This window comes from Sesamum indicum, linkage group LG13, assembly GCF_026168435.1.
Source record: "Sesamum indicum cultivar Baizhima isolate 11 linkage group LG13, ASM2616843v1, whole genome shotgun sequence".
Taxonomy (NCBI): domain Eukaryota; kingdom Viridiplantae; phylum Streptophyta; class Magnoliopsida; order Lamiales; family Pedaliaceae; genus Sesamum; species Sesamum indicum.
Genome location: NC_142669.1, coordinates 9,139,340 through 9,161,042, shown reverse-complemented (window position 1 = coordinate 9,161,042; position 21,703 = coordinate 9,139,340). Strand labels below are relative to the sequence as shown.

At 35.6% G+C, this 21,703-nt stretch overlaps 5 protein-coding genes across 7 annotated transcripts; 4 read left to right on the top strand and 1 right to left on the bottom strand.

Moving 5' to 3' along the window:
- The first annotated feature begins 1,252 nt into the window (after positions 1–1,252).
- LOC105176747 (uncharacterized) lies at positions 1,253–2,723 on the top strand. Its single transcript, XM_011099647.3, has 2 exons — positions 1,253–1,754; positions 2,403–2,723. Exons 1-2 carry the CDS (start codon positions 1,322–1,324, stop codon positions 2,456–2,458), a joined length of 489 nt encoding a protein of 162 aa, XP_011097949.1. The 5' UTR covers positions 1,253–1,321; the 3' UTR covers positions 2,459–2,723.
- Positions 2,724–5,681: 2,958 nt separating this feature from the next.
- On the top strand, positions 5,682–8,491 carry LOC105176746 (uncharacterized). Of its 2 annotated transcripts, none has more exons than XM_011099646.3 (4): positions 5,682–6,073; positions 6,840–7,035; positions 7,771–7,864; positions 7,995–8,491. In XM_011099646.3, exons 1-4 carry the CDS (start codon positions 5,724–5,726, stop codon positions 8,267–8,269), a joined length of 915 nt encoding a protein of 304 aa, XP_011097948.1. In that variant the 5' UTR covers positions 5,682–5,723; the 3' UTR covers positions 8,270–8,491. The 2 variants fall into 2 exon arrangements, with proteins under 2 accessions (XP_011097948.1, XP_011097947.1); XM_011099645.3 differs by having other exon boundaries at positions 5,683–6,073; positions 7,956–8,491.
- Positions 8,492–8,547: 56 nt separating this feature from the next.
- LOC105176745 (mRNA cap guanine-N(7) methyltransferase 1) lies at positions 8,548–14,001 on the bottom strand. The gene is made up of 13 exons (XM_011099644.3): positions 13,602–14,001; positions 13,143–13,282; positions 12,896–12,964; positions 12,733–12,804; positions 12,172–12,273; positions 11,894–11,950; positions 11,345–11,483; positions 10,326–10,390; positions 10,165–10,215; positions 9,946–10,008; positions 9,497–9,620; positions 9,289–9,350; positions 8,548–9,058 (listed from the first exon to the last, which is right to left on the bottom strand). Exons 1-13 carry the CDS (start codon positions 13,678–13,680, stop codon positions 8,966–8,968), a joined length of 1,116 nt encoding a protein of 371 aa, XP_011097946.2. The 5' UTR covers positions 13,681–14,001; the 3' UTR covers positions 8,548–8,965.
- An 886-nt stretch (positions 14,002–14,887) lies between these two features.
- Positions 14,888–16,638, top strand: LOC105176744 (large ribosomal subunit protein uL2z). The gene is made up of 2 exons (XM_011099643.3): positions 14,888–15,410; positions 16,132–16,638. The coding sequence occupies exons 1-2, from the start codon at positions 14,971–14,973 to the stop codon at positions 16,475–16,477; spliced, it is 786 nt and encodes a 261-aa protein (XP_011097945.1). The 5' UTR covers positions 14,888–14,970; the 3' UTR covers positions 16,478–16,638.
- Positions 16,639–18,298: 1,660 nt separating this feature from the next.
- Positions 18,299–21,236, top strand: LOC105176743 (RNA-binding (RRM/RBD/RNP motifs) family protein). Of its 2 annotated transcripts, none has more exons than XM_011099641.3 (4): positions 18,299–18,537; positions 19,875–19,943; positions 20,031–20,137; positions 20,857–21,236. In XM_011099641.3, exons 1-4 carry the CDS (start codon positions 18,375–18,377, stop codon positions 20,947–20,949), a joined length of 432 nt encoding a protein of 143 aa, XP_011097943.1. In that variant the 5' UTR covers positions 18,299–18,374; the 3' UTR covers positions 20,950–21,236. The 2 variants fall into 2 exon arrangements, with proteins under 2 accessions (XP_011097943.1, XP_011097944.1); XM_011099642.3 differs by having other exon boundaries at positions 20,845–21,236.
- Positions 21,237–21,703: the final 467 nt, after the last annotated feature.

Below are 21,703 nucleotides of genomic sequence, written 5' to 3'. Positions count from 1 at the left end.
GCCTGTTGAGGGAGAAACCACCAGTTGAACGCTGTTGTACTGTACGATCTTGTTTTATTAATGAAACCTACATTTACCCAAAAAAAGAAAAAATACATTAACATTCCTCAGAAAGTGTATCTGTAATTTTGGGGGTCTACGTGTAATTTTATCTAATTTTTAGAGAGTGTCAATATGATTTATCCAAATTTTATAAATTTATGCATTTTATATCGTTATAGAATTTATAAAAAGACTAAATCTTATTTAAAAAGAAATTCCTATAATATTTTAATGAAATAAAATCATTCAACTTAATTCATAAAATGTAGTAATATATAAAAATTTGCAACGAATATTGAAGAAGATTGTTAATATTTTAAAAATAAGTTATAAACCCTATGTATTTTGTAAATAAATTATATATTTCAACGTCTTATTTTGAATTTTATAAATTTATTTTTAAAAAAATATAAATATTTTAATATTTAAAAAAAATTAGAATATCACCCAAATCTTCTAAATGATGAAGAAAATTTTGTATAATCAGAGAAATTCGTGGAATGACGTTTACGCCCTCCGGAGCGGCTCCGGATGTTTGTGACCGAGCCGTTGTTCCTTTCTTTTTAGCGGAATTGCTTCGATTTGACTTTTCCGTCTCAAAGTCCAGCCATTTCATTATTTTTGGAAATTTTCCTTCAAGTGAAAAATGACGGAAACGACCTCGTTCATGCGTCATTTTTACATCACCTTTGTACCTTGTTTGGACTTATTTCCGTCCAAACATAGCAAAAATTGAGAGTGAAGTTCTGAAAATCCGTGAAAACACGAGTTTAGACTTCTAGAGTAGGTCCTGAAAACATAGTTTTCTATATGGTGGAGTCTCCAATTTTTTGAGGTTACAAGTCGCTTACTACTTGAAATTATGTGTTCAATTTTAATGAAGCGTAATTATTTTCACGTTTTTTTAATAAAATCTTGAAATTATATGTTAGGATAACTAATTGTTTACAGTAATTTCACGACAATTACATTCTATGATGAGAATTCCAGTAATTATAGCTCCAAACCATACAAACGCACCTCGTAACATAATTCTATCTTACAATTTCCTAACAAAATTATTATTGAAAAATTAAAGTTTTTTAGATTGTTTTATAGCATAAAAAATAAAAATACATCAAATAATTGAAAATCCAAGGGCAAATTAGTAAAACAACATCAACCCTCCTCCCGCTTTTAAAACAATCTCTCTTTACTTCCCCAAACTCCCTCCCTCCCTCCAAACAACTCCTTAAACCCTCTGATCAATCTCTCACTTTTTCATTTCCCCTTTTCTTCAATGGCTTTCACCCAATCTCTACTACCCTTTTTCTTCCTCCTCCTCCTCTTCCTCTTCTCTCCCACGCGCTGCCGCTCCTCCTCCATCCACGGCCTCCTAAAATCCATGGGCCTGCCGCCGGGCCTCCTCCCCAAGGAGGTCAAGTCGTTCAATTTCTCGGGCTCGGGCCTCCTCCAGGTGTTCCTCTACGGCCCGTGTTTGGCCAAGTTCGACACCATGGCTCTGTACGAGAGCGAGCTGCGCGCTAATCTCACCTACGGCAGCCTCACCGGCGTCCAAGGGCTGTCGCAGGAGGAGCTGTTTCTATGGCTCCCCGTCAAAGATATAACGGTTGATGATCCCGGCTCGGGGCTGATAGTCATTGATATTGGGGTTGCTCAGAAGCAACTGTCTCTCTCGCTCTTTGAAGATCCGCCGCACTGCACCGCCAGCAGTGAGTAGTTTCCACTTTTGTGCTTTGTTTGCCGGAAAATTTTAAGCTCGAATTCTGTACATCAATTACTTGTATTTCTTTGAACTTTCCTTTTCCCCATTGTTTCTTTCCTTTCTTCAAGCAAAATAGTCGAACCAAACAGGGCCACTGACTGAACATAACTGGGATTTTACTTTAGACAAACAAGGTACAAGCGTGCGATGGCATTGTTGGATTTGAGAAAAGAAAAGAAACCCTTTACCTGTACTGTTTCTGGTCATCACAGGTGAAAAGAGTAAAAAGAGGTCTGAACTAGCTAGGAAATCAATGGAAAATTCAAATTCAAATCAGGATTTTGGTCGAATCAAAATAATTATAATGCAAGTGGATACATTTGTGACGTGATTGATTATTTTTTTTTTAACTCTGTACCAATCACACGAAAAATATAATGCTTACCGTATAATTTGTTCAAATTTCGATCTGGGCTAGAATTTCCTTGAAAAAAACTTCCTTGGCTCAACTTTATGCCTTGTTTGCGCTGTTAGAATAACTGAAACTTTGAATTTATTCTCATTTATTATGCTACTTATGTATCTACAGTTGAGAATTAAATGAAATAAAATAAATCTTGATTTCTTGTTTTTCAAAACTGTGTGGAAAATACAGGTGGATTATTGAAGGAGAATGCCAGAAAAGAGAATGGATTTGCAGCTCAAACATAGACAAGTTTTTGCGCAGTTTATTACTCCACGTTAAGGGACGTTCAAGTGGCCCAACAGCCCCAACAACGATGCTTTATTTGTTGGTTTGAAAGATAAATTACGGGTTCGAGCTTTGATCTTTCCTCGAGAAAGAACAAAAAAAAAAAAAATTATATAACTTCACTAATAATTAATTGTAGGTAGGAGTTGGTGTATTTTGGTAGTAGTGTAAAGATTTGGGAATCAGATGTCCTGATTATAGTGGATTGATGATCTGCTTGCTTAATTTTTTGTTCTTTCCTTGTTCATGTCCTTAATCTTTTTGTATTAGATAAGATTAGATAACTCCCAAGCAAAGCATCTCCACCCCATTTTCCTTGTTCACAAAAATTCAATTAGTTTATTAAGATTTTAAAATAAATTCGGAACTCTTGACTTTTTTTTTAATTTTTTTTAAAGTTTCTAATATCTTATTTTGTAATCTTATAAGTTCGTTTTTTTAATAATTTTTTTTTTACCAATTACACCAACTAAAGAAATTTAACGGTCATCGCGTCTTACTTTGAAATATTATTCAATTTTGTTATGGTAGCTCTATTAATACGTCGGAGAATTAAGTTTTAATGGATTATATATTATAAATCAATCCTTATCAAAATTAAATTTTTATTTTCTTACCGAATCAATATTATGAATTTACTATTAGACCCTACAACCCATGCAAATGTCCAAGTTTAAATTATTAATAAAGTTTGAATTTATAAGGTTAAATAAAATTAGGTGGTGTCCAAGTTCTTTATCATAGTCCTGCTAAAAAAATATATCTTGAAATTGAAAGAATAAAAATCTTAGAACGGGCAGCAACGTAATAGCTATTTAGGCGCATAATGGTTGCATTTTTTCATTTCATTTACCGTAATTATATAATTTTTTTAAAAATAAAATATACTTATACATATTATTTAAAATAAAAATACAATAAACTTTAGAATATAAAATTCATTTCATCGGCGACAAGTTGCATTCTTTTTCTCTTGTAGGCAAAAGGGAAAGCTCCTTTATATTCATTTGGGTACGCTCCAACAAATTTTGGGATTAATGCAATTTATCCACCCGTGATATTGTAAATGAGTAGATTATCCACTAAAATTAAGTAATTTACCTCGTATTAATTAAAATGAAACAATTTATCTCCCTATCTAGAGAGGTAAATTGCTTCATTCTAAAAAACATGAAAGGATAAATTACAAATTTTTTTTTTATAAAAAGATAATTTACTCATTTGTAATATGACAATGGGTTGCTTGTATTTTCTTCCACGAATCCCTAATTTAGAAATCGTACTTAAAAATCCATAAATAGGGTTGTGTACTAAGTTTGAGGAAAGTTAATCAAAATAAAATAAAAAATTAGAAAAATTATTTTCTTTGTGATGTTGGAAATGAGATTTATATCTACATATGATGTTGTTTTATTATCACAATTTTCACATTTTGAAAAGATTTAATCTTTTTCTTAGTACATTGGAATTCATTATACTTTTTCTTATATAAATAATATCCTAACTTCGATGATAATATCAATTAATATTGTCATATTGTGTAAGAGAAATTGTAGGATCAAAATGAAAGTGCGAAACTTATACGATTTTATATTATTTGAAAATGTTTGAGGTGCTAATGAGTTTTTTATCTCAATGTTAAGGTTAAGATCTCGGGAGTTTCACTATACAATATTTTTCTGATTGAGTCCCACATATATCGATATTGCTCTGTATATACAGTAGTGATGCGTGTTCGGATCCAGCAGCACTACAAAAGGTCGAAAGATCTTCATAAAAATTCTAAGTTAAACAGAGGACTAACCGGGTAAGTAAATAGTTAGCACTCAATTATTTAAGTCGGTAAATATTTTGACTAAATAACACAAGAAAAGCTTGAGTAAAAGCGAGATGACAATGAAATAATTGGTATAGTTAAATGTGAAATTCTTGAATATGTAAATAGAAGTTGAAATTTGAGTGAAAAAGTGCGGAAAAAATAGCAGGCTTAGCATATCCTTGTTGTTCGAGAGACAAGATGAGCTTACTGAATCTCACTTACAGTGTTGACTTACCTTAGCAGCATCTATTATAGAGGAGTTTCAAGAGATCTTTCTAAACTTATTAACTGCAGTTGAGATATCCCAAGAATTCTTAGGATATCGGCTTTGTAGGATTATCTGGAGTTATGTCCAAAGAAAAATGCCTACTCGAAGGAGTCCTGTCAGATCAACTAGGCATATAGAAAAGTGGTTACTTGCTGCTTCCAACAAACGAATCCAACTAGCTCCCATTTAGAGTGACATGGGCTGTCACGTGGACAATGCAGTCCAAGGAATCCACATGATCAGTACCCCAAAGCCAACGAACAAACAGAAAGAGTTGGATTAGGCCCAATAGATATGGGCCTTATTAACTTTTAAAGATAAAACTGTGTGGGCTTAGCTTGTGGAAAGGATAGCCCAAATAAAAATTACTTTGTAAATTGGGACACATTTGTTCCTTCGCCTTTAAGAAAAGAACATCCATATATATATATATATATATATGTGATAGAATTCATTAAATGCAATACTTTTTAGGTTTTCTTTCTCTAATAAATAAGTTTTTCTAAAATTTATTAAATTTATTATATTAATAAATCATAATTATATTTTTTTTGGATTGAGCCATTACTGATTTATTTTAGATAAATAAATATTTTAATGATTAAATTACTCTATGCATTCATAAATTAATTCATAAGAAATTGTGTGTTTTTATCATTATAATGATAGTTTAATTGAAAAAAATTATTTGATTTGAAAGAAGTGATAATAAGTCCATCGGGAATAGATATCATTCAATTTTTTTGTTAATATAAAAAAATTTGATATTTATGACTAACGAATGGACTTATTTATTAAATTGAAACAAATCTCAAAAGTGTTAGATGTAATTTTTTGAATTATTAAAAATTTATGTATAATTACATTAAATTTGAGATAACGAGAGTGTAATCATTCATAATATTTATTTATGAGATTTCAATTTTAAAAGACGAATTTCTTTAAATATTAATTTTTTGTTTTTTCAAGTAAAATTATCCACTCAAGCATTGGGTCCCACACCCCGCAGAGAATGTAACACGTGTCAGAGTCCTGGTCCATCTAGGACTCTACGCTGATGGATAAAAAGATCTTTTCCCCCTTCTTTAAAAACTATTTCTTAATAACCTTAAATTTTCAATTAACACAAACACACACAATGGGAGGCGGAGCGATGAGGGTCGCGGCCAAGGTGGCGGGGATCACCGCCGCTTCGGGTGGTCTTCGCGGCATCGCGGCGGAGCACTATTCGGTCTCCTCTGCCGCCCGAAGGGCCGCTTCCATCCGTCCTCCGGCGGCCACCGTGGAGGATGTGAAGCTTGTGACTTCGCAGGTGGAGGCTGGGGTGCAGAGGCCTTGTTTGGAGATGGATGATTGGGTGTTCGCTGGTGGGGAGGAGGAGGCTGTGGTTGGGGTCGCTGACCCGATGCCGAGGGTTGTGTTTGGCGGGGTGCCAACTCTTCAGGAAGCGAGAGAGGCCACTTCTGAACTCACGGCTGCTCTTGACAAGTATTTTCTTTGTTCTTCTCGAAAAGTTCGATATTAAGTTTTGTTGAAATTGCATCAATCATGCTGAAGGGTTTGAATATCCATCGATCTTTTTTTTGGTATGCTATTGTTTTTCTCTATCATCTCTGAAGTTTCTTTCTCATTTTATTTCAGTAATGAGAAATCCTTCTTTTCACAGTTCTGATTCAGACTGATTCTTTTGATTTATTATCATTAGTCTTGTAATCATTGATTAATTCTGGTAGCAATTATTGGATTTTTGATATTTTATTCTCCATAGCTTAGTCATAAGTTCTGAGGAAGCTACTGAGTTTGATAAAGGGATAAATGCAATTTACCATCTAGCATGTGAAATGAGAAAAAAAAACTGAATTTTTTTTAGCAAATCTAAATGAAGCAAAGTACCCCTATCAATGGTCTGAATAGGTGGTAATTTGCTTCTTTTTTCAAAATACAATGGAAATTTGCCTTTTTTTAATCGCCTTCCCCACATTGTCCCCCCCCCCCCCCCCCTCATTTCTTCTATTACAGTAAATTGCATTTTTCCCGCTTTGTAAACCAAGGACCCCACGAGCAAAGCATTCCATCACTCGAATATTACCTCATTGAACTTCCAATGGGGAAATTATTAAGCACAATTATTTGTGAAGTTGAGTAATTGCAAATTTTGTTTGGTCGGGACTCGAGCAAGCACTGATCTCTACTTTTCAGTATATTTCATGCTGCATATGGTTATTGAAGTTTTTCCTGAATTTCTAAATTTCAGGACCTATCTCTCATCACCCAATTCAGTTGGATGTGAGGGTTCCTTTGTGGGAGATCACGGGTCTAGTTCCCCTCTTTCAGACAAACAGGCTGCAGAGACCAAAGCTTGTGTGACCACTGGCATTGCTGTTGCACCTGCAGTACCAGCCCCTGCGATTATGGCGTTTAGGTTTTTAAGTGAAAGCTCTGCGGCCCAGGTGTTTTAGCTTATTTTGATTTTGTTTACAGAAAATATACATTTACTTACTGGAATTGGAAGCATGTGATTGTTTTCAAGTTCTCTTTTCACTGAAAGCGGCTTGACTCACATGCTGTTGCTTGCTTGAAATTTCCTGTCCTTCCCTCTGTCTCAACCGTTTAACAGTAGTGTTACATATAGAAGTCTGAACCCTATTTCATTTTTGTCGTGCTCTCTCTTGGGAGAAGGAGCGGGGATATGGAAATAATGGCTCGTTACTCATTATAGTGATTGATTCTTGAGTGATTGCATGATTTGTTTTCCATCCATTTTTTTGCTTGTCAACATCTTAACTAAGAATGTGTTCCGTGATAGACTAGTATGTGACTGGTTGCATACAGTCCCTGTTTCCTGCTATGGCTTGAGTCCCTATAACCTGGGGTTCATGGGAGATGTTAAAATCTTTTACGTGTTCATATTTCTTAGCACATGGTTCAAATTTCATGTATTTAGCAATACGTGGTTATGGTTTAAGGCTTCTTTCGGTAATGCCACTATTGGCATATGGACCTCCTCCCTGCAAGTGAATTCTTGAGACTTTGCTTAAATTTTTTACTTCAAAATGTGAATTCTTTAGATTTAAAAAACTTTTAACTACTTGATTTTTTACGGATTTGGAATTTAATGGCATTAGAAGTTTTGACAGACTTAGTAGTTATGTGACTATGATATCCCTGCCTGATGCTTTTGGCAGAATGTTGTTGCTTCTATTGCCTGTGATCCAAATGTTTGGAATGCGGTGTTACAAAACCAAGAGCTTCAGGAGTTTCTGCAGTCACAGAAGACATGTAAGAATTTATGTTTGCACATTCGATTTCTCAGATAACAATTGAGCGTGATAAGGACAATCATTGCTGTGATTTTTCTTTGATGGTTCAGCCTGCTCGAGCATGAATCTGAATTTGGAGTTGGTTGCAGATACTGATAATCTTGATCAGGCAAAAACATTTAATGACTCATCCAAGCATGCCAGTGGATATAAGGATTTTCTTCAGAAGATCAGGTGTACTATCGTTGGTATGATGAGCGGCTTGTCTGATTTCTTCCAAAATTTCTTTGGAGGTAAGGGAACGAATAGAGTGGTTGTGGATTCTGATGGAACTGCAAGAGTAACTGGGGACACTTGGATGGAAGCATCTTTTATGGGTTTAGCAGTCATGGCCATACTGGTGATTGTGCTGAAACGAGCGTAATCATCATTTGCAAGCTGAGTCTTGGAATTTGTCGAAGCTAAAACCAAGGGTGTACCTTGTTGCTTTCCTTACCTAGTTCTATGTCCATTACTTCTGAGTAAGAACTGAAAGATTTTCCGTGGACTTGTCTTGAGCTCTCGTTGCATTTAAACACATGCCTGAGATGAAGATCTTGTTATGGTTTTAATGCAGTTTAAGAAAAAGTGAACAGTCTTTTGTTGATCTCTTTTCTCTTATCATGTCAAGCTAAGTTTACTGTTCTGACAGAGGGCAATATCTTGCTTCAGACTTGAACATCACTTTTACATTCATATTTTGAGTTGTCCATACAAATTGCACTTGAACGGGATTAAATATTTGTTTACACTGAGAACGCTACATAGGTGACTCGTTCCACGAAAATTGGTCACCGGGTATGCCTCTCAGAATATGCTTGATAGAAACAGAACAAAGAAACAAATCTCAACTTGAAGGCTATGTGGCCATAAGCGGCGGCAGAGCAACTTATTGGATCTCTTCAAAACTGGTTAGCAGCTGGAATTCGATATTGCAATTCATGGTGGGACTGAGGAGGGTCGTTGATATGACTTCCGATGGTTGATATAACAGTTTCCTCTATCCAGCCTTCTTCAACAGCTGTTCTGTTGGAATATTATTACAGAAACCTTGAGAATATTATGCATTGGTTATCGCACATCATGACCTGATGTACGAGATATCCTCCTTCGACAGGTGCATCTTACCTTTGTCCCGTCTACTACTTCCTCGGGCCTGGTCTGGTTGCCCACGCTGCAAAAGAAAATGAACTTTGGCTAAGTCAAATTTTATAATGATAAATAATTTTTTAAAAAACACAGTGGAAAATTTGTGAAAGTGATATATTGTTGGAAATGTATGGCTGGTGTGGATCACAAAAATTTGAAGTAATTTAGTGCATCCACATGTTTATGTAGAAGATTTCAATAAGATCACTATGAATGTGAGAAAGAGCAGTGGCGCTACAAATCCAAGTTTGTCACCTTTCTCAAAACGAAGGCCAAATATAAGTAGGCCACCTCCCATTCATCTGGTGATAGTGTACCTAAAAGCAAATTTTCAGACAAATCAAGGATGAAGCATTAGTTGGAAGTACCTAAATCCACCAATGATATCGAGAGCTGCAAAATTAACTACATAAAACCTAAACAGTCTTAGGATATTATCCAAAAAATTAAGCAAAAGACTTACTTTGGTCTTCTTTACCGTCACCCAAAGCACCTAGTCTTCGCATGAGCTCAACAAATTCAGGTTTCTTCAAGTACTCATCCACAAATGCATGAGAGTTTTTGACAAACACCAACTCCAAACCATGCTGCATATTTGGAATATAAGAATGGCGTAAGAGTAAACTTGTGACACAACTTATGAGCGGCTTGATTAATTCTTTCGTAACCAGAGGAGCAATCTCCTTTTGTTATAATGTATTCACCACTAGGCAGTTGCAAGCATAATGTTTTGTGCTTTCAAGACTACAATGTGCAGAATAATTTGAGAACAACAAATAAGAGCGTATCCAAAAGCTATAGCTTGGTGGCCAGACTTCCTAATTTCTAACGATAAAACAAAAGTCAATCCCAACAGATTAGTGCCAAACTAGCACAAATGACAGCTCAATCCAGAAGCAGAGCAATTAATACCTCTTCAGCCAATGCCTTGAAGACATGAAAAGGAACAATCCACTCAGGACAATCAACAGCATCCTGCGCAAGAGGTACTGAAATTATTGCCATATGGACATCTTTGGAAGGGAAACAAACAATGTGTTGTAAATGTAAAGAATTCCAGCAAAACAAATCCAGCCTCAGAAAGTAATAGTAACAAATAGGAAACTATCAGAAAGGGCAGAAGCTCTCTACCTCTAGGTGGAACGTGTATTTGATGCCAAAGGGACTTGAAGACTTGAATTTCTGGAAGCAGCCAATGTGTAAAAAGGAGAGTATGGTAATTTAGAGGCAGCCAACGCTAATGGAAACAAGCTATTTCAACCAGAACCTTGCTTGGGAATGTAAGGATTCACCTTTTTTTCAAATTCTTCATCGAAACGTATCCAGTATACACTGTTACCGAATTCCAGGCCCTCAGCTGCATTCATCAGGGAAAGATTTTTAGTTAAGACTGTTTTCTCCTAGAACAAAATCATGGATCACTTGTTTGGTTAAGGGTTAGAAAGACATGAATGAAGGCACTATAAAAGGTTGTGGAATATAAACTTTTTAACAGCTCTATGACATTTACTTGGTCAAACTGCAATTATCGGGAAACCATCAAATTCAACATGTACCAAACAAGAATGTATTTTATAGATGTTTCTTCCAATATCAAATCAGAAAGTGAAGAAGCTGGAAAGCAAGGCAAATGCATGCCAGAGCAGTAAGGAGGCGTCATTTCCAGAGTGCATATATATGACTGGGTAAAGAATTTATGGCTTAGTCTGGGGCATAAGAATGAATCCTTTAACTAATTGAGAATATTCACTAAAAGCTGTAGCCTTAAAAGACTGAATAACAACTAAAAATCTCCTATGACCAAATATATTACCCTTCAAACATGAATCAACATGATGGAAACAAGCATTGTTCCTTTAGATAAAAGACCAAATACCAAAGGATTTGCAACACAATACATATAATATAATGGTATATCAACCTGAACAATCCAAAAGAAACTGGAGATATTTGCAGGTCTAACGAATCAAAGAAACGCAGGCTACTAACTGTCCATCGAGCAGAAAAGTCCTAAAGAATGGTGATATTGCAAGTCAAAGAATCAAATGAAAGCAGGGTACAATTGCTTTAATCCAACTCTAGCATTCCAGGAGGACCCACTTTCACAAATAGGATAGGGTTTCAATGATATCATTTATGGCACTACAATGTAAAATTCCTTCGACAGTTCCTCAATTTAGCCAATCATAACATAAATTATTTTATAATAGAAAAAATGGTTTCTGTTTTAGAAACTGAATAATTCTAATATATTCTTAAACATACAGTTAAGTGTAAGCAGAAATGTAAACAGCTTCAGACAGAATAAGACCTTGTCTGAGCCTTTTTATTATAACATTGGCGTCTGGCATTGTTCCAATAAAGATGCCTCCAGGCCGAAGTAAAGCTGACACATTTGCCAAAGCTCGCCTAGCACGTGCCTCAGTAGACCAAGAGTAATGCATGGCAAACTGCAAGTCGGTTTTGACAATTAACATAATGTACAAAATGTGAGTAATGATTATACATTCTAAGTATCAGTAGCAGAACGGCATATAACACATATAAAGACGATACCATTCTAGGATAGACTCTTGTATTGTTACAGATAAAGGTTACTTCAGGTAGTCAATCTAAGTCCATGCAAATGATGCTTCACATGTATTATTAATCAACTAAGAGCAAAAAAAATTTCCTGCCGAGACAAAGAAGAAAAATGTTCATAGCCTTCTTTTGTCACTTTTTATTGGAGTAGATCCTAAAGTTGGTGAAATATACTACAGAGTGACAGAGTTTGTCCAATTGCATGATTGAGAGGGAAGGAGGGAAGGAATGTGATAGGAAGATGCTTAGTTAAGAGAAATACAAAAGAACGGCTAACCTGGCAGCTACAAATATCAAATGGAGCATCTTCTGCCAAAATCTTATCCAGCCGAACCTGCAACACACAAATGAAAGAATTATACAGTGACTAATATTATTAAATGGCATGGCGATTAACTTCAGCTAGTTCTACATAGACCATAATCCAGTTACACACCTCATCATAAATATAACCATTTGATGACTTGTTCATATGTATCAGGAAATCGCATCACTTGATTACTTGGACAATTCTAAGACACAATGGGATAGCCAGAAGAGTATTAAAGGAATTACCTCAAAGCAGTCTCCACATATGAGTCTGGCAGGAAAGGAAAACTTCTTGCGGCGCTGGTGATGGTCTGCATCACCATTATATCGTGTACGGCAGTCTTCTATCTGATATCAGAGCAGGCACTTTTTGTTATTGGTGTGAATAAGATAATAATATATGATAATGTAATATTCCAGGTGAGAGAATAATTAGTAGTTTTGAGATGCATCAATTGTAGAGCCAATAGTAAAATATATTTCAGATCATTTTGAGATATGAAGATCGAAATAATTTTTCAAAAAACGAAATGGGTAGAATTACAAGAATACTCATCAACTATAGCAGAATGCAGAGTCTCATTAATGTGATTTGAGCCACTGAAATCTATTTCAAAGAATTCGTAATATTGTTCCACGAGGGGATTACTAGGGTGAGCACAGGAAGCTCAAACTCAGTAATCCAGGGAGACAAAAGAAATTTAACTCTTTAAAACAGAGTCCAACATTATTTATCTAATCGAGTTTGCTGTTGCCAAGATAATGACAAATAATGGAAAAAAAGGAAGTTTAAAGCTGGCACTTTACCGAGCCATCAGCTATGTCAATACCAACGTAATAACCAATCCGTGCTTTGTCCCATTTGATGAGATCACCGCCCTGGTACAAATAAAAGACAAAACAAAGGCCGAAATTGACAAACAAACATAAATGCCAACCAATCTAAAAAAGTATCCACTTTATGAGCTACCTTCCCACAAGCCAGATCAAGAATCGCATCTCCTCTTTTAGCATATAGTTGAATCAGGACACTCTTTATCTGTTGAACAGAACAAGCAGTAAGAAATTACTAGAAAACTTCTCTTGTATCACTTTTACCTAGGATTTCATGAACAGTTTAAGTACAATAGCATTTACTGGTAACTAGCTCATGAATGTACTCAGGAAAGAACTTAAGAAAAGTATCAGGAAGTGCTAAAATAAACTCCAATAAGTACCCAGTTATTGAGTTTCTTCAAGTGAATAATAGGACTTGCTTCTCGCTCTTCAAGAGTCTGGTTCGTTCTTGCACTGTAATGATCAGCCACTTTCTTTGCAAATATCTTAGTACTCTCATCCTCCAAAAATCGGCCATCACCTAATCAGGACAAGAAGCACTTAAAACCCCAACACAAAATCAAAATGCAGCAGCTAAAACAATTCTACCATCCAAAACTAAAACCCAAATGAAAAAGAAAATTATATTACAAACAAATTTACAGAATTTCTTACAACCCCAATTCAGAATCAGTTTAAACAGCAAAAATACGATGAAACTCGAAGAAAACCCGTACCGAAATCTAACATTAAATCAAGAAATCACCTAGAAATTCGCATGTAATCAAATTATTTTCTTGAAAAGGGGGGATGAAGAGGAATGGTACCCTACTTCCTCATCTAGATAGAGAAAGCAATACCTTCAGGGTTGTGCTTGAATTTGGAGTGAGGGGGTTCGTAAGAACCCGAGGATGAAGATTCTTGATAACCTCGCTTCATGTGTGCTTGCGTATATATAATGTATGAGAAAAACACAAAGTATGATCCGAAAAACCAGCAACAATAAATTGGCGCAAGGGTTTTTGTATAGAGTTGAAAAGGGAAAGCTAGAAACAATTAGAGAATAAAAAAAGTTGAGATTGCAAGAATCGCTTAGCGTTTATTTGGCGGAAGGAGTGAATGCGTGGAATGAAAAAGGAGCTGATGAGGGATTGCGACGGGTTATAAAAGTTGTTCAACGATGTAAGGATCTCTCTCTCTCTCTCCCCGATATATCTACATATATGTTAAAGCCAAATCAAATCAGGAAGCTGGTCCCTTGGCGACGGCGGTTGATTTGATATTTGGTAGTTTCTATTGTGATTTTTTGTTTAGCCAATTGATTGTATAAATTGTTATATATATATTATGAAATTTAATTGTTATTGACAATACGAAACACGTTCTATGCATTTCTATAAATCAAATATTATTTCTCAAATTAAATGCATATTTGCAAATAAAGTAATTTAAAATCACGAGATCGAATTTGTGCACACTATATTTAGTGATTTTCGATAATGGAGAACATTATTGTGTATTAAATAGAAGCAATGAATTAAAAAGAATAAATTTAACAAACAATCACTGTCTCTATTTTAAGCATATTTATCATATAATTAATTATTTCGATCATATATTATTTATAAGACGATTGAATGGCTTACATAAAATCCATTAGGACTAGAATTTTCAACAAGAAAGTCCATTTGCACAAATATAAATAATTCATCATAACAAATATATATTTTTTTAATCAGGGTCACTCTAACTAAAAGTAAAAAATTATGATAAATATTAATTAATTATAACTGTTATAAATTATTATTTTTGTAAAACAACTGCAAATGTTTTGATTATAATCAATATTAATTATCTGTATTCAAAACTTAATATTTTATATGATCGAGATTAATATTTATTAATTTATTATAAATGTTGAATCGTGGTAATGTATAGCGTATGGAATGATCAATTCTTTTATAGAAAATGTTAGTCCAGCCTACTGTCAACATACCGATGTGGCCCAATTTGAGACACTACGGGCTGAAATACGTAATCGGGCGAGGAGAATAACATATATTGGGCCTGTTTGTGTGGCCCAATAAGCAGCTAGGGCAACCGCAACACTGAAGAAACCAGGGTTTCTAAAACCCTAACGCTATATCATCACCATCTCTCATTCTCCATCCTCCTCCGCCGTCCCTTCTCCCCAAAACACACACACTCGCACACGTATCAGTCCCTGAAATGGGTCGTGTGATCCGAGCACAGCGTAAGGGAGCCGGGTCCGTTTTCAAGTCCCACACCCACCACCGCAAGGGCCCGGCCCGGTTCCGCTCCCTCGACTTCGGCGAGCGCAATGGCTACCTCAAGGGCGTCGTCACCGAGATCATCCATGACCCTGGCCGCGGCGCCCCGCTTGCCCGAGTTACCTTCCGCCACCCCTTCCGGTTCCAGCACCAGAAGGAGCTCTTTGTTGCCGCCGAGGGTATGTACACAGGCCAGTTTGTCTACTGCGGGAAGAAGGCCAACCTCGTCGTCGGCAACGTCTTGCCGCTGAGATCTATTCCTGAGGGTGCCGTCGTTTGCAACGTCGAGCATCATGTGGGAGACCGTGGAGTTTTCGCCAGGGCTTCTGGGGATTACGCTATTGTCATCTCCCACAACCCGGACAATGGAACCACTAGGTACAGTTAAGCTAATTACTTTGTTTGGCGATTTGATTATGCTGTATAATTTGAGTAATACGATATGCTGTCTGATGAATAGTAGGGAAAATGTTTGTCTAGGTGTTGAATTTTCTTTCAATTCGTAAATTCTCGAGTGTTCTTCTGTATTCTGTTATCTTATGAATTATTGTTGTGGGTTGTGTTTTTGGATCGTTTATTGGTGATATGTTTCCTTGCTTGATGCTTACATATTTTCAGTTATCTCTTATGTTGAACATGCATAATCTAGCAGTTGTCTGATCTGTGGATACTAGATTATGATAACAAGCGGCGAATGGCTTATTTAAAGGTTTTTCTTCTTATTTACCCCGATATCTACTGTTGCAACACCTAGCTTTACATCTCTTGGTAGAAATAGGTCAAGGGATTGGATTGGTGAAAATCCTAAATTTGATTGGGAGTTTCTCCATCCAATTTAATAGGTGTCATTGGTCATTCGTGGCTATAGTTTCTGTATGCTAACTCATGACATATAGAGCCACTTTTAAATTTGATTTGTCATTATGAACTTGGAATGAGTTTTGGAGATGTTGTTCTGCTGAATCACTTACCTTCACGGCATTAATCTTGCTCTTGGATCGCGTAATTGAGTTGTTAGGTTATCATCATTTTTAATGATTTCCAGTGGGTATTCAGAGTTTGAGTAATGTTTATCTTGACATGTTCGTTTTGGTTGCAGGATTAAGCTGCCATCAGGAGCCAAGAAGATTGTGCCTAGTGGTTGCCGTGCCATGGTTGGCCAGGTTGCTGGCGGTGGACGTACCGAGAAACCACTTTTGAAGGCTGGAAATGCATATCATAAGTTCAGAGTGAAGAGGAACTCATGGCCCAAGGTTCGTGGTGTTGCTATGAATCCTGTGGAGCATCCTCATGGTGGTGGTAACCATCAACACATTGGTCATGCCAGCACTGTTCGTCGGGATGCCCCGCCTGGACAAAAGGTTGGTCTCATTGCTGCCAGAAGAACTGGTCGTCTCCGTGGTCAAGCTGCTGCTACAGCTGCTAAAGCGGATAAGGGTGCTTAGACTAGTATTTAGCAACAAGAATTTACTTTTGTTTTGTTACCTTGTCATTTTTTATTTAATCTGAATCAGATTTTGAGTCTTCAACTGTGTTATTGTTATGTTAAGGATATACCAGTTTTGTCTGGATTATGGAGATTATGTTGGGATTACGTTCTGCTTCACTGTTTGAGTTCATTCAAGAGGCCAGTGTTTTCAGTAACCTCAGTATAAGTTCCCTTGTGAATGCTGTTCACATTTCATTATGTGTTTGGAGTTTGTGGTATGATTTGTGTACACTTGGAAGAGTAAAGTTGCAAGAATACGAGACTCAGAAATTTGTGAACTGTGGTTGTAACTGGCTTATGTTAAATTTAGGAGTTGATACGGGGATAATCTTATCAAAACTTGTATTCGGATCTGACCCCTAGCTCTTTATCATGCAGTTAGCTCTGTTTTGGATTGTTCAATTAAGATCGCTGCCACTCTATCCCGATACTTGCAGAATTCAGGAATTACCCTGATTACTTGATCATGTGGAGAAATTGTGATAGCATTTTTTACCATCTTAAAACACTTTATTCTTGTCATCTATTTGGTTCAAGTATGAGAGGGCAATCTGACTGCTTAAGCATGAGGACAATTACTGTGGCTTTCCTCATGTGTTTTTTATGTTGTTTTGTCTCGTGCTTCTATAGGTTAAAAGCTGTATTGGAATCAAGAGCGGGTAGTATTTATAAAAAAATAAAAATAAATATAAATATATACTGTACATTGTAGTTTTTGTTAAAAAGATACTGTTTTTACTAAATATTTATTTACACGTGTCTTTTGTTGAAGCTAATTATTTTTCTTCAAAAATAAGGAATTTTATTTCAAGTATTATATTTTTAATTTTTATTTCTTTACAAATATTTGAATTATATATTATTAAATTATTAAAACTAATAGAAAAACTGAATTTTTAATTCAATAATACCCTAACTAAGTAATACAATCATACGTAATAAATAAACTTGCGTGATACCAAAAAGAATTATTAATAATTAATTATAGTAATTTAATTTATATTTTTCTATGATAGAAGAATAAATCAAATAATATAGCAAATAAAATATAAGAATTCTAATATATTAGATATGTGAAGACGTAAATTTTATTATTGTTAGATTATTCAGATTATGATTTGAAAACTCTAACATAAATTTTAAAATAAATTAAAAAGTATAAATCTCAATTGAAAAAAATCAGTTGAATTAATTTATAAAAAAGCCAAATCAACAACAAAATACCTTTTAAAAAGTGTTGCTAGCTTTTGAATTGAAAGTGTTTTTTAAAACAATTTTAGAAATAAAAACAAATGCATCAAACACTTCAAAAATATTTTTTTTGAAGTCATAAGATGAAAAACACATCTTCAAAGCTCTCGTAAACACTTTGCGAGTGTGTAATTGTAACTAGTATTTGTGGCATAGACTATGTGTGTGTAAATTTTATAATACTATTTAAACCAAAATATTTTTAAATTTTTTATTACTTAATAAATCATATACACATTAATAAATTAATTTTAAATTTATAATAAAATAGTGTTAAGAAGAGATACATGGAAAAAAAAAGAGGAAGTAAATATAAATAATAATGGGAGAGTGGGAAGCTATAAGATGAATAAATTTAAAAAAAAATACCAAAATATAAATACCAAATAATAATAGGGAGTGTCTGTTACTGTTTCTAGAAAATTACAGAAAGAGAAGTTGTCTAAGTTAAGAAATGGTAATAGATTTGAAGCCCACCACACTGTGATAGAAGCCCAAGCCCTTGGTATATAAATTGATAAATGCTCGTTAGCTGCTTCTTTGCTTCTCTCTAGAAATCTCTCTAAAACCCCTGCGGTCCCAGCCAGTGCTTAAACCCAGAAATGGCGATGAGGGCGGCGGCGACGGCTGCGATTTCCGCCAATTCTCGGATGGGGAGGGGATTAAGCGCCTTGTTCTCTTCTTCAAGCTTTCCTTTTAATCTCCCCCAGGCTAAAGTCGAGAAGCCTCCTCCCGCTGAGCCTTCTACCAATCTCTTCGTCTCTGGTACCGTTCTTTGCTTTTCCCAATACCACTATTGGTTCATCCTGATTTTGATGGCATAAAGTGTTGTGTTCTGAGTTCTGCCATGTTAGTATCATGTCCTTGCCTTATTTTGTGTTTTACATGTGGTGTTGCCCTATTCTTTTTTTTTTTTTTTTTTTATAAAAAAAAGAGACAACCTAATAAGTCTTTGAGTTAAGAAATAGCCTTTTTTATGCATGTCCTATATTCGTCTTGTCCAATTTTTGGATGGTTTTCGGGTGCAAACAACTTGTTTCTGCGTAACAAGCGAAGATGTTCAATCTCTCGCATTATTGTCTTCATGACTTCGTCCGTCTTCTCTGGCGCTTGCATTAATTCTAATTGCCATTATATGAATTAACAAGAAGTCTTCAAATTGATTCGGGTGGCTACTGGTTGCATATAATTTGAGGTTGCATTTGCATCTTGGGGGGGGGGGGGTGTTTAGAGCTAAGCATCCAAGCAAGGCCGTGACAGAAATTGGTTTTATTCCTGTGGTGGTTCAACAGCTATATCACTAATGTTTCAATGTTTGTCATTGTCAGAGGATGAAATGACGCACACTGGGACCATACCCAGAATGTTGTAGCTTATGCACTTTAGAGATTACATCTTACCTTTCCTCTTTGTACTTTGTTGTAGATCTGCATAATATAGTTTGTCCAAGAAATGTGATAACTAAAACAGATTTTTCTTATGGTTTCTGGTCTTTTTCTAGCGCTTTCTTCCTGATATTATCTTTGTTCTTTACTTGAATCCTAGCTTGAATATGATTTTCAGATTTTGAAGGTTACGCATTGTGTAGTTACTGTCCAATTACAACACAACAATTGTTATATTTTCCAAGATAATGATTTGGAAAATCCTGGGTGCTATGTGTTTTAATTTCTCTGCTTTAAATTAGATGCCAAATTTTATTTTGAGGAAGAGGTATCATAAATGATTAATGTAAATTGAGAGGCTGTTTTTACTGATAAAAGAAGCTTTTCAGGTATTGGCTTGTTTGTTCGAACTAAATTCTATTTCTGCAGCATCATATTCCCCCCCCCCCCCCCCCTGTGTGGCATTACTGTGTTCATTTTTCTGTTAAATGCATGAATTTTATTATATTTAATACTTTCTATCAGAACTTGTATTCCTATCTCCTGATCATCTACAAATTACAGACTCCATACATGCTTTGGGATGAGTGTCTTGGTCTTCTTATTCTGTAACTTTTCATGGTTGATCTTGGGCATGATTATAGTTGTATCTTCACCTTTCTGGTGGTTGGCCTGTGGGTGAGCTCGTTAGATTTTGTTTCCATTTATGATTTTCAGGGCTTAGCAAACGTACAACAACAGAAGGCCTTCGTGATGCATTTGCTAAGTTTGGTGAAGTCGTCCATGGTAAATCTCTTTCTGTTAGAAATGGGGGTTTTACAGTAAGAAGCAGGAAAATCCTAAAGCAATTGATCGTTCTTTTCTCTTTTGCAGCTAAAGTAGTGACTGATCGTGTATCTGGCTACTCGAAGGGTTTTGGGTTTGTACAATATGCGACTATAGAACACGCTGAAGCAGGGATCAAGGGCATGGATGGCCAGGTGAATTGAAGTTTTAAAAAACTTATCTCGCTGCTAAAGTGTATTATATAATTCATATAAATGTAACTGGATGGTTTATGGTGAAAATTGGAGGGCTACCTCCTGCCTGCCTTTCTCAGAAAGAGATTCTTTTTGCTAATTGATTAATAAAACAATTCATGTCTTTGAGTACCTTTTAGGCCTAGGACTGATAGCAAACTAAGTTTGGGTTAGGAAATGGGTTTTAGCTCATGAAAAGAAAACATGGAGTGTTTTACATAATTGTTCATTCTCTGGTGAAGGAGGGAGATGTATCATCACTGTTATTCTGGCTAGGGTATTCTGAGCTTCTTAAGTCTATTCTCCCATTCTTCCACGTCAGGCCATAGTCAAGGAAACTTCAAGTCCATGGAGAAATGGGATTATAATACTCGCTTCAAAATATTTGATGGTCCTCCCAAATAGCCAGAGATTCTACTTGTAAATTTTTATAGACAGATGACCACTTTGGTTGAAGTATGAAATTAGAAGGAACTGCAATGTGTTTATGATTCTTCACCTTTCATATTTGTTCATAACTGCTCTGTTAAGTTGGATGTGGTTATTGGGTGAGTGTCTGAAGCAGGTAGCCAATTTTTGATATTTTGGCCAATTAATGTTTGAGTTGGCACCTTACAGTTGCTTGGTGCGTACAAACTTGAGCATCTAATATAATTAACTTTTTTTAGTTTTGTTTGTAGTTTTTGGATGGTTGGGTTATTTTTGCGGAGTATGCAAGACCAAGACCTCCGCTGCCCCCTCTGAACAATGGACCTCCTTATGGCCAGCGGTGATTCTCTCCTCCAGAGGGAAAGCTCCACATGTAGAAGTATGCTGCTCGCCCAGCCAAAACAATGATTCAGTTCTCCCAGCTAAAACAATGATTCAATCATCAGTTTATGTTCTTATCTTGATTCGAATAGTGCTAGTAATTCTGTGTGGTCGTTGGCAACTTATAGCTCATTTCTGTGGGAAATTAGTTGAGAATTGTTGTTTCTGGGTACTTACACATTCCCACTGTATTCGTGTATCACAACTGCCTGGAAGCATTATATTAAAATTGGACTAAATCTTGCTACTATATCACTGCATCAGAAATACAAATTTGCAGTTGCTTGCAACTTTTGGTCTTGGATCTTGAACTTCTGGATACACTGAAATACTGCAATACAGTTGTTCCTCAACTTAAATGTTTTTTTGTTGTACAAGTTACACGATTGTATATGATTTAAGCTGCTGTGGGAGACTGCATACATGTATGCCATGAGTATCGGCTTTCTGGTTAAGCTAGAAGTATCTAGTACTCAGCGTAGTTATTAGTTTATCCAGAAATTGCCAACAGTTGATTCGTTGCATCAAACCACGACAATCATCGGATCATAGGGCTTAATGCTGCTTGCCTCTCCTTTTGTTTATGATCATCCATTATCGATCTTGGATTACATCTAAAGTAATACCTAGTTTGAACAATTGACTGATGATTTTTTATTTTAATTCACGAAAACTTATCCTATAAGAACCGATCCCAAACTTTATTCGAATACATAA

Bases quoted from the DNA above. Each gene is read 5' to 3' on its own strand.
- LOC105176747 (XM_011099647.3), top strand. From the start codon at position 1,322: ATGGCTTTCACCCAATCTCTACTACCCTTTTTCTTCCTCCTCCTCCTC. The intron at 1,755-2,402 runs GTGAGTAGTTTC...TGGAAAATACAG, and splicing joins GCCGCACTGCACCGCCAGCA to GTGGATTATTGAAGGAGAAT.
- LOC105176746 (XM_011099645.3), top strand. From the start codon at position 5,724: ATGGGAGGCGGAGCGATGAGGGTCGCGGCCAAGGTGGCGGGGATCACC. The intron at 6,074-6,839 runs GTATTTTCTTTG...TCTAAATTTCAG, and splicing joins CTCACGGCTGCTCTTGACAA to GACCTATCTCTCATCACCCA. The intron at 7,036-7,770 runs GTGTTTTAGCTT...TGCTTTTGGCAG, and splicing joins GTGAAAGCTCTGCGGCCCAG to AATGTTGTTGCTTCTATTGC.
- LOC105176745 (XM_011099644.3), bottom strand. From the start codon at position 13,680: ATGAAGCGAGGTTATCAAGAATCTTCATCCTCGGGTTCTTACGAACCC. The intron at 12,965-13,142 runs GTACTTATTGGA...TCTGTTCAACAG, and splicing joins TGAAGAAACTCAATAACTGG to ATAAAGAGTGTCCTGATTCA. The intron at 12,805-12,895 runs GTAGCTCATAAA...TATTTGTACCAG, and splicing joins TTGATCTGGCTTGTGGGAAG to GGCGGTGATCTCATCAAATG.
- LOC105176744 (XM_011099643.3), top strand. From the start codon at position 14,971: ATGGGTCGTGTGATCCGAGCACAGCGTAAGGGAGCCGGGTCCGTTTTC. The intron at 15,411-16,131 runs GTACAGTTAAGC...TTTTGGTTGCAG, and splicing joins CCGGACAATGGAACCACTAG to GATTAAGCTGCCATCAGGAG.
- LOC105176743 (XM_011099641.3), top strand. From the start codon at position 18,375: ATGGCGATGAGGGCGGCGGCGACGGCTGCGATTTCCGCCAATTCTCGG. The intron at 19,944-20,030 runs GTAAATCTCTTT...TCTCTTTTGCAG, and splicing joins GTTTGGTGAAGTCGTCCATG to CTAAAGTAGTGACTGATCGT. The intron at 20,138-20,856 runs GTGAATTGAAGT...TTTTGTTTGTAG, and splicing joins TCAAGGGCATGGATGGCCAG to TTTTTGGATGGTTGGGTTAT.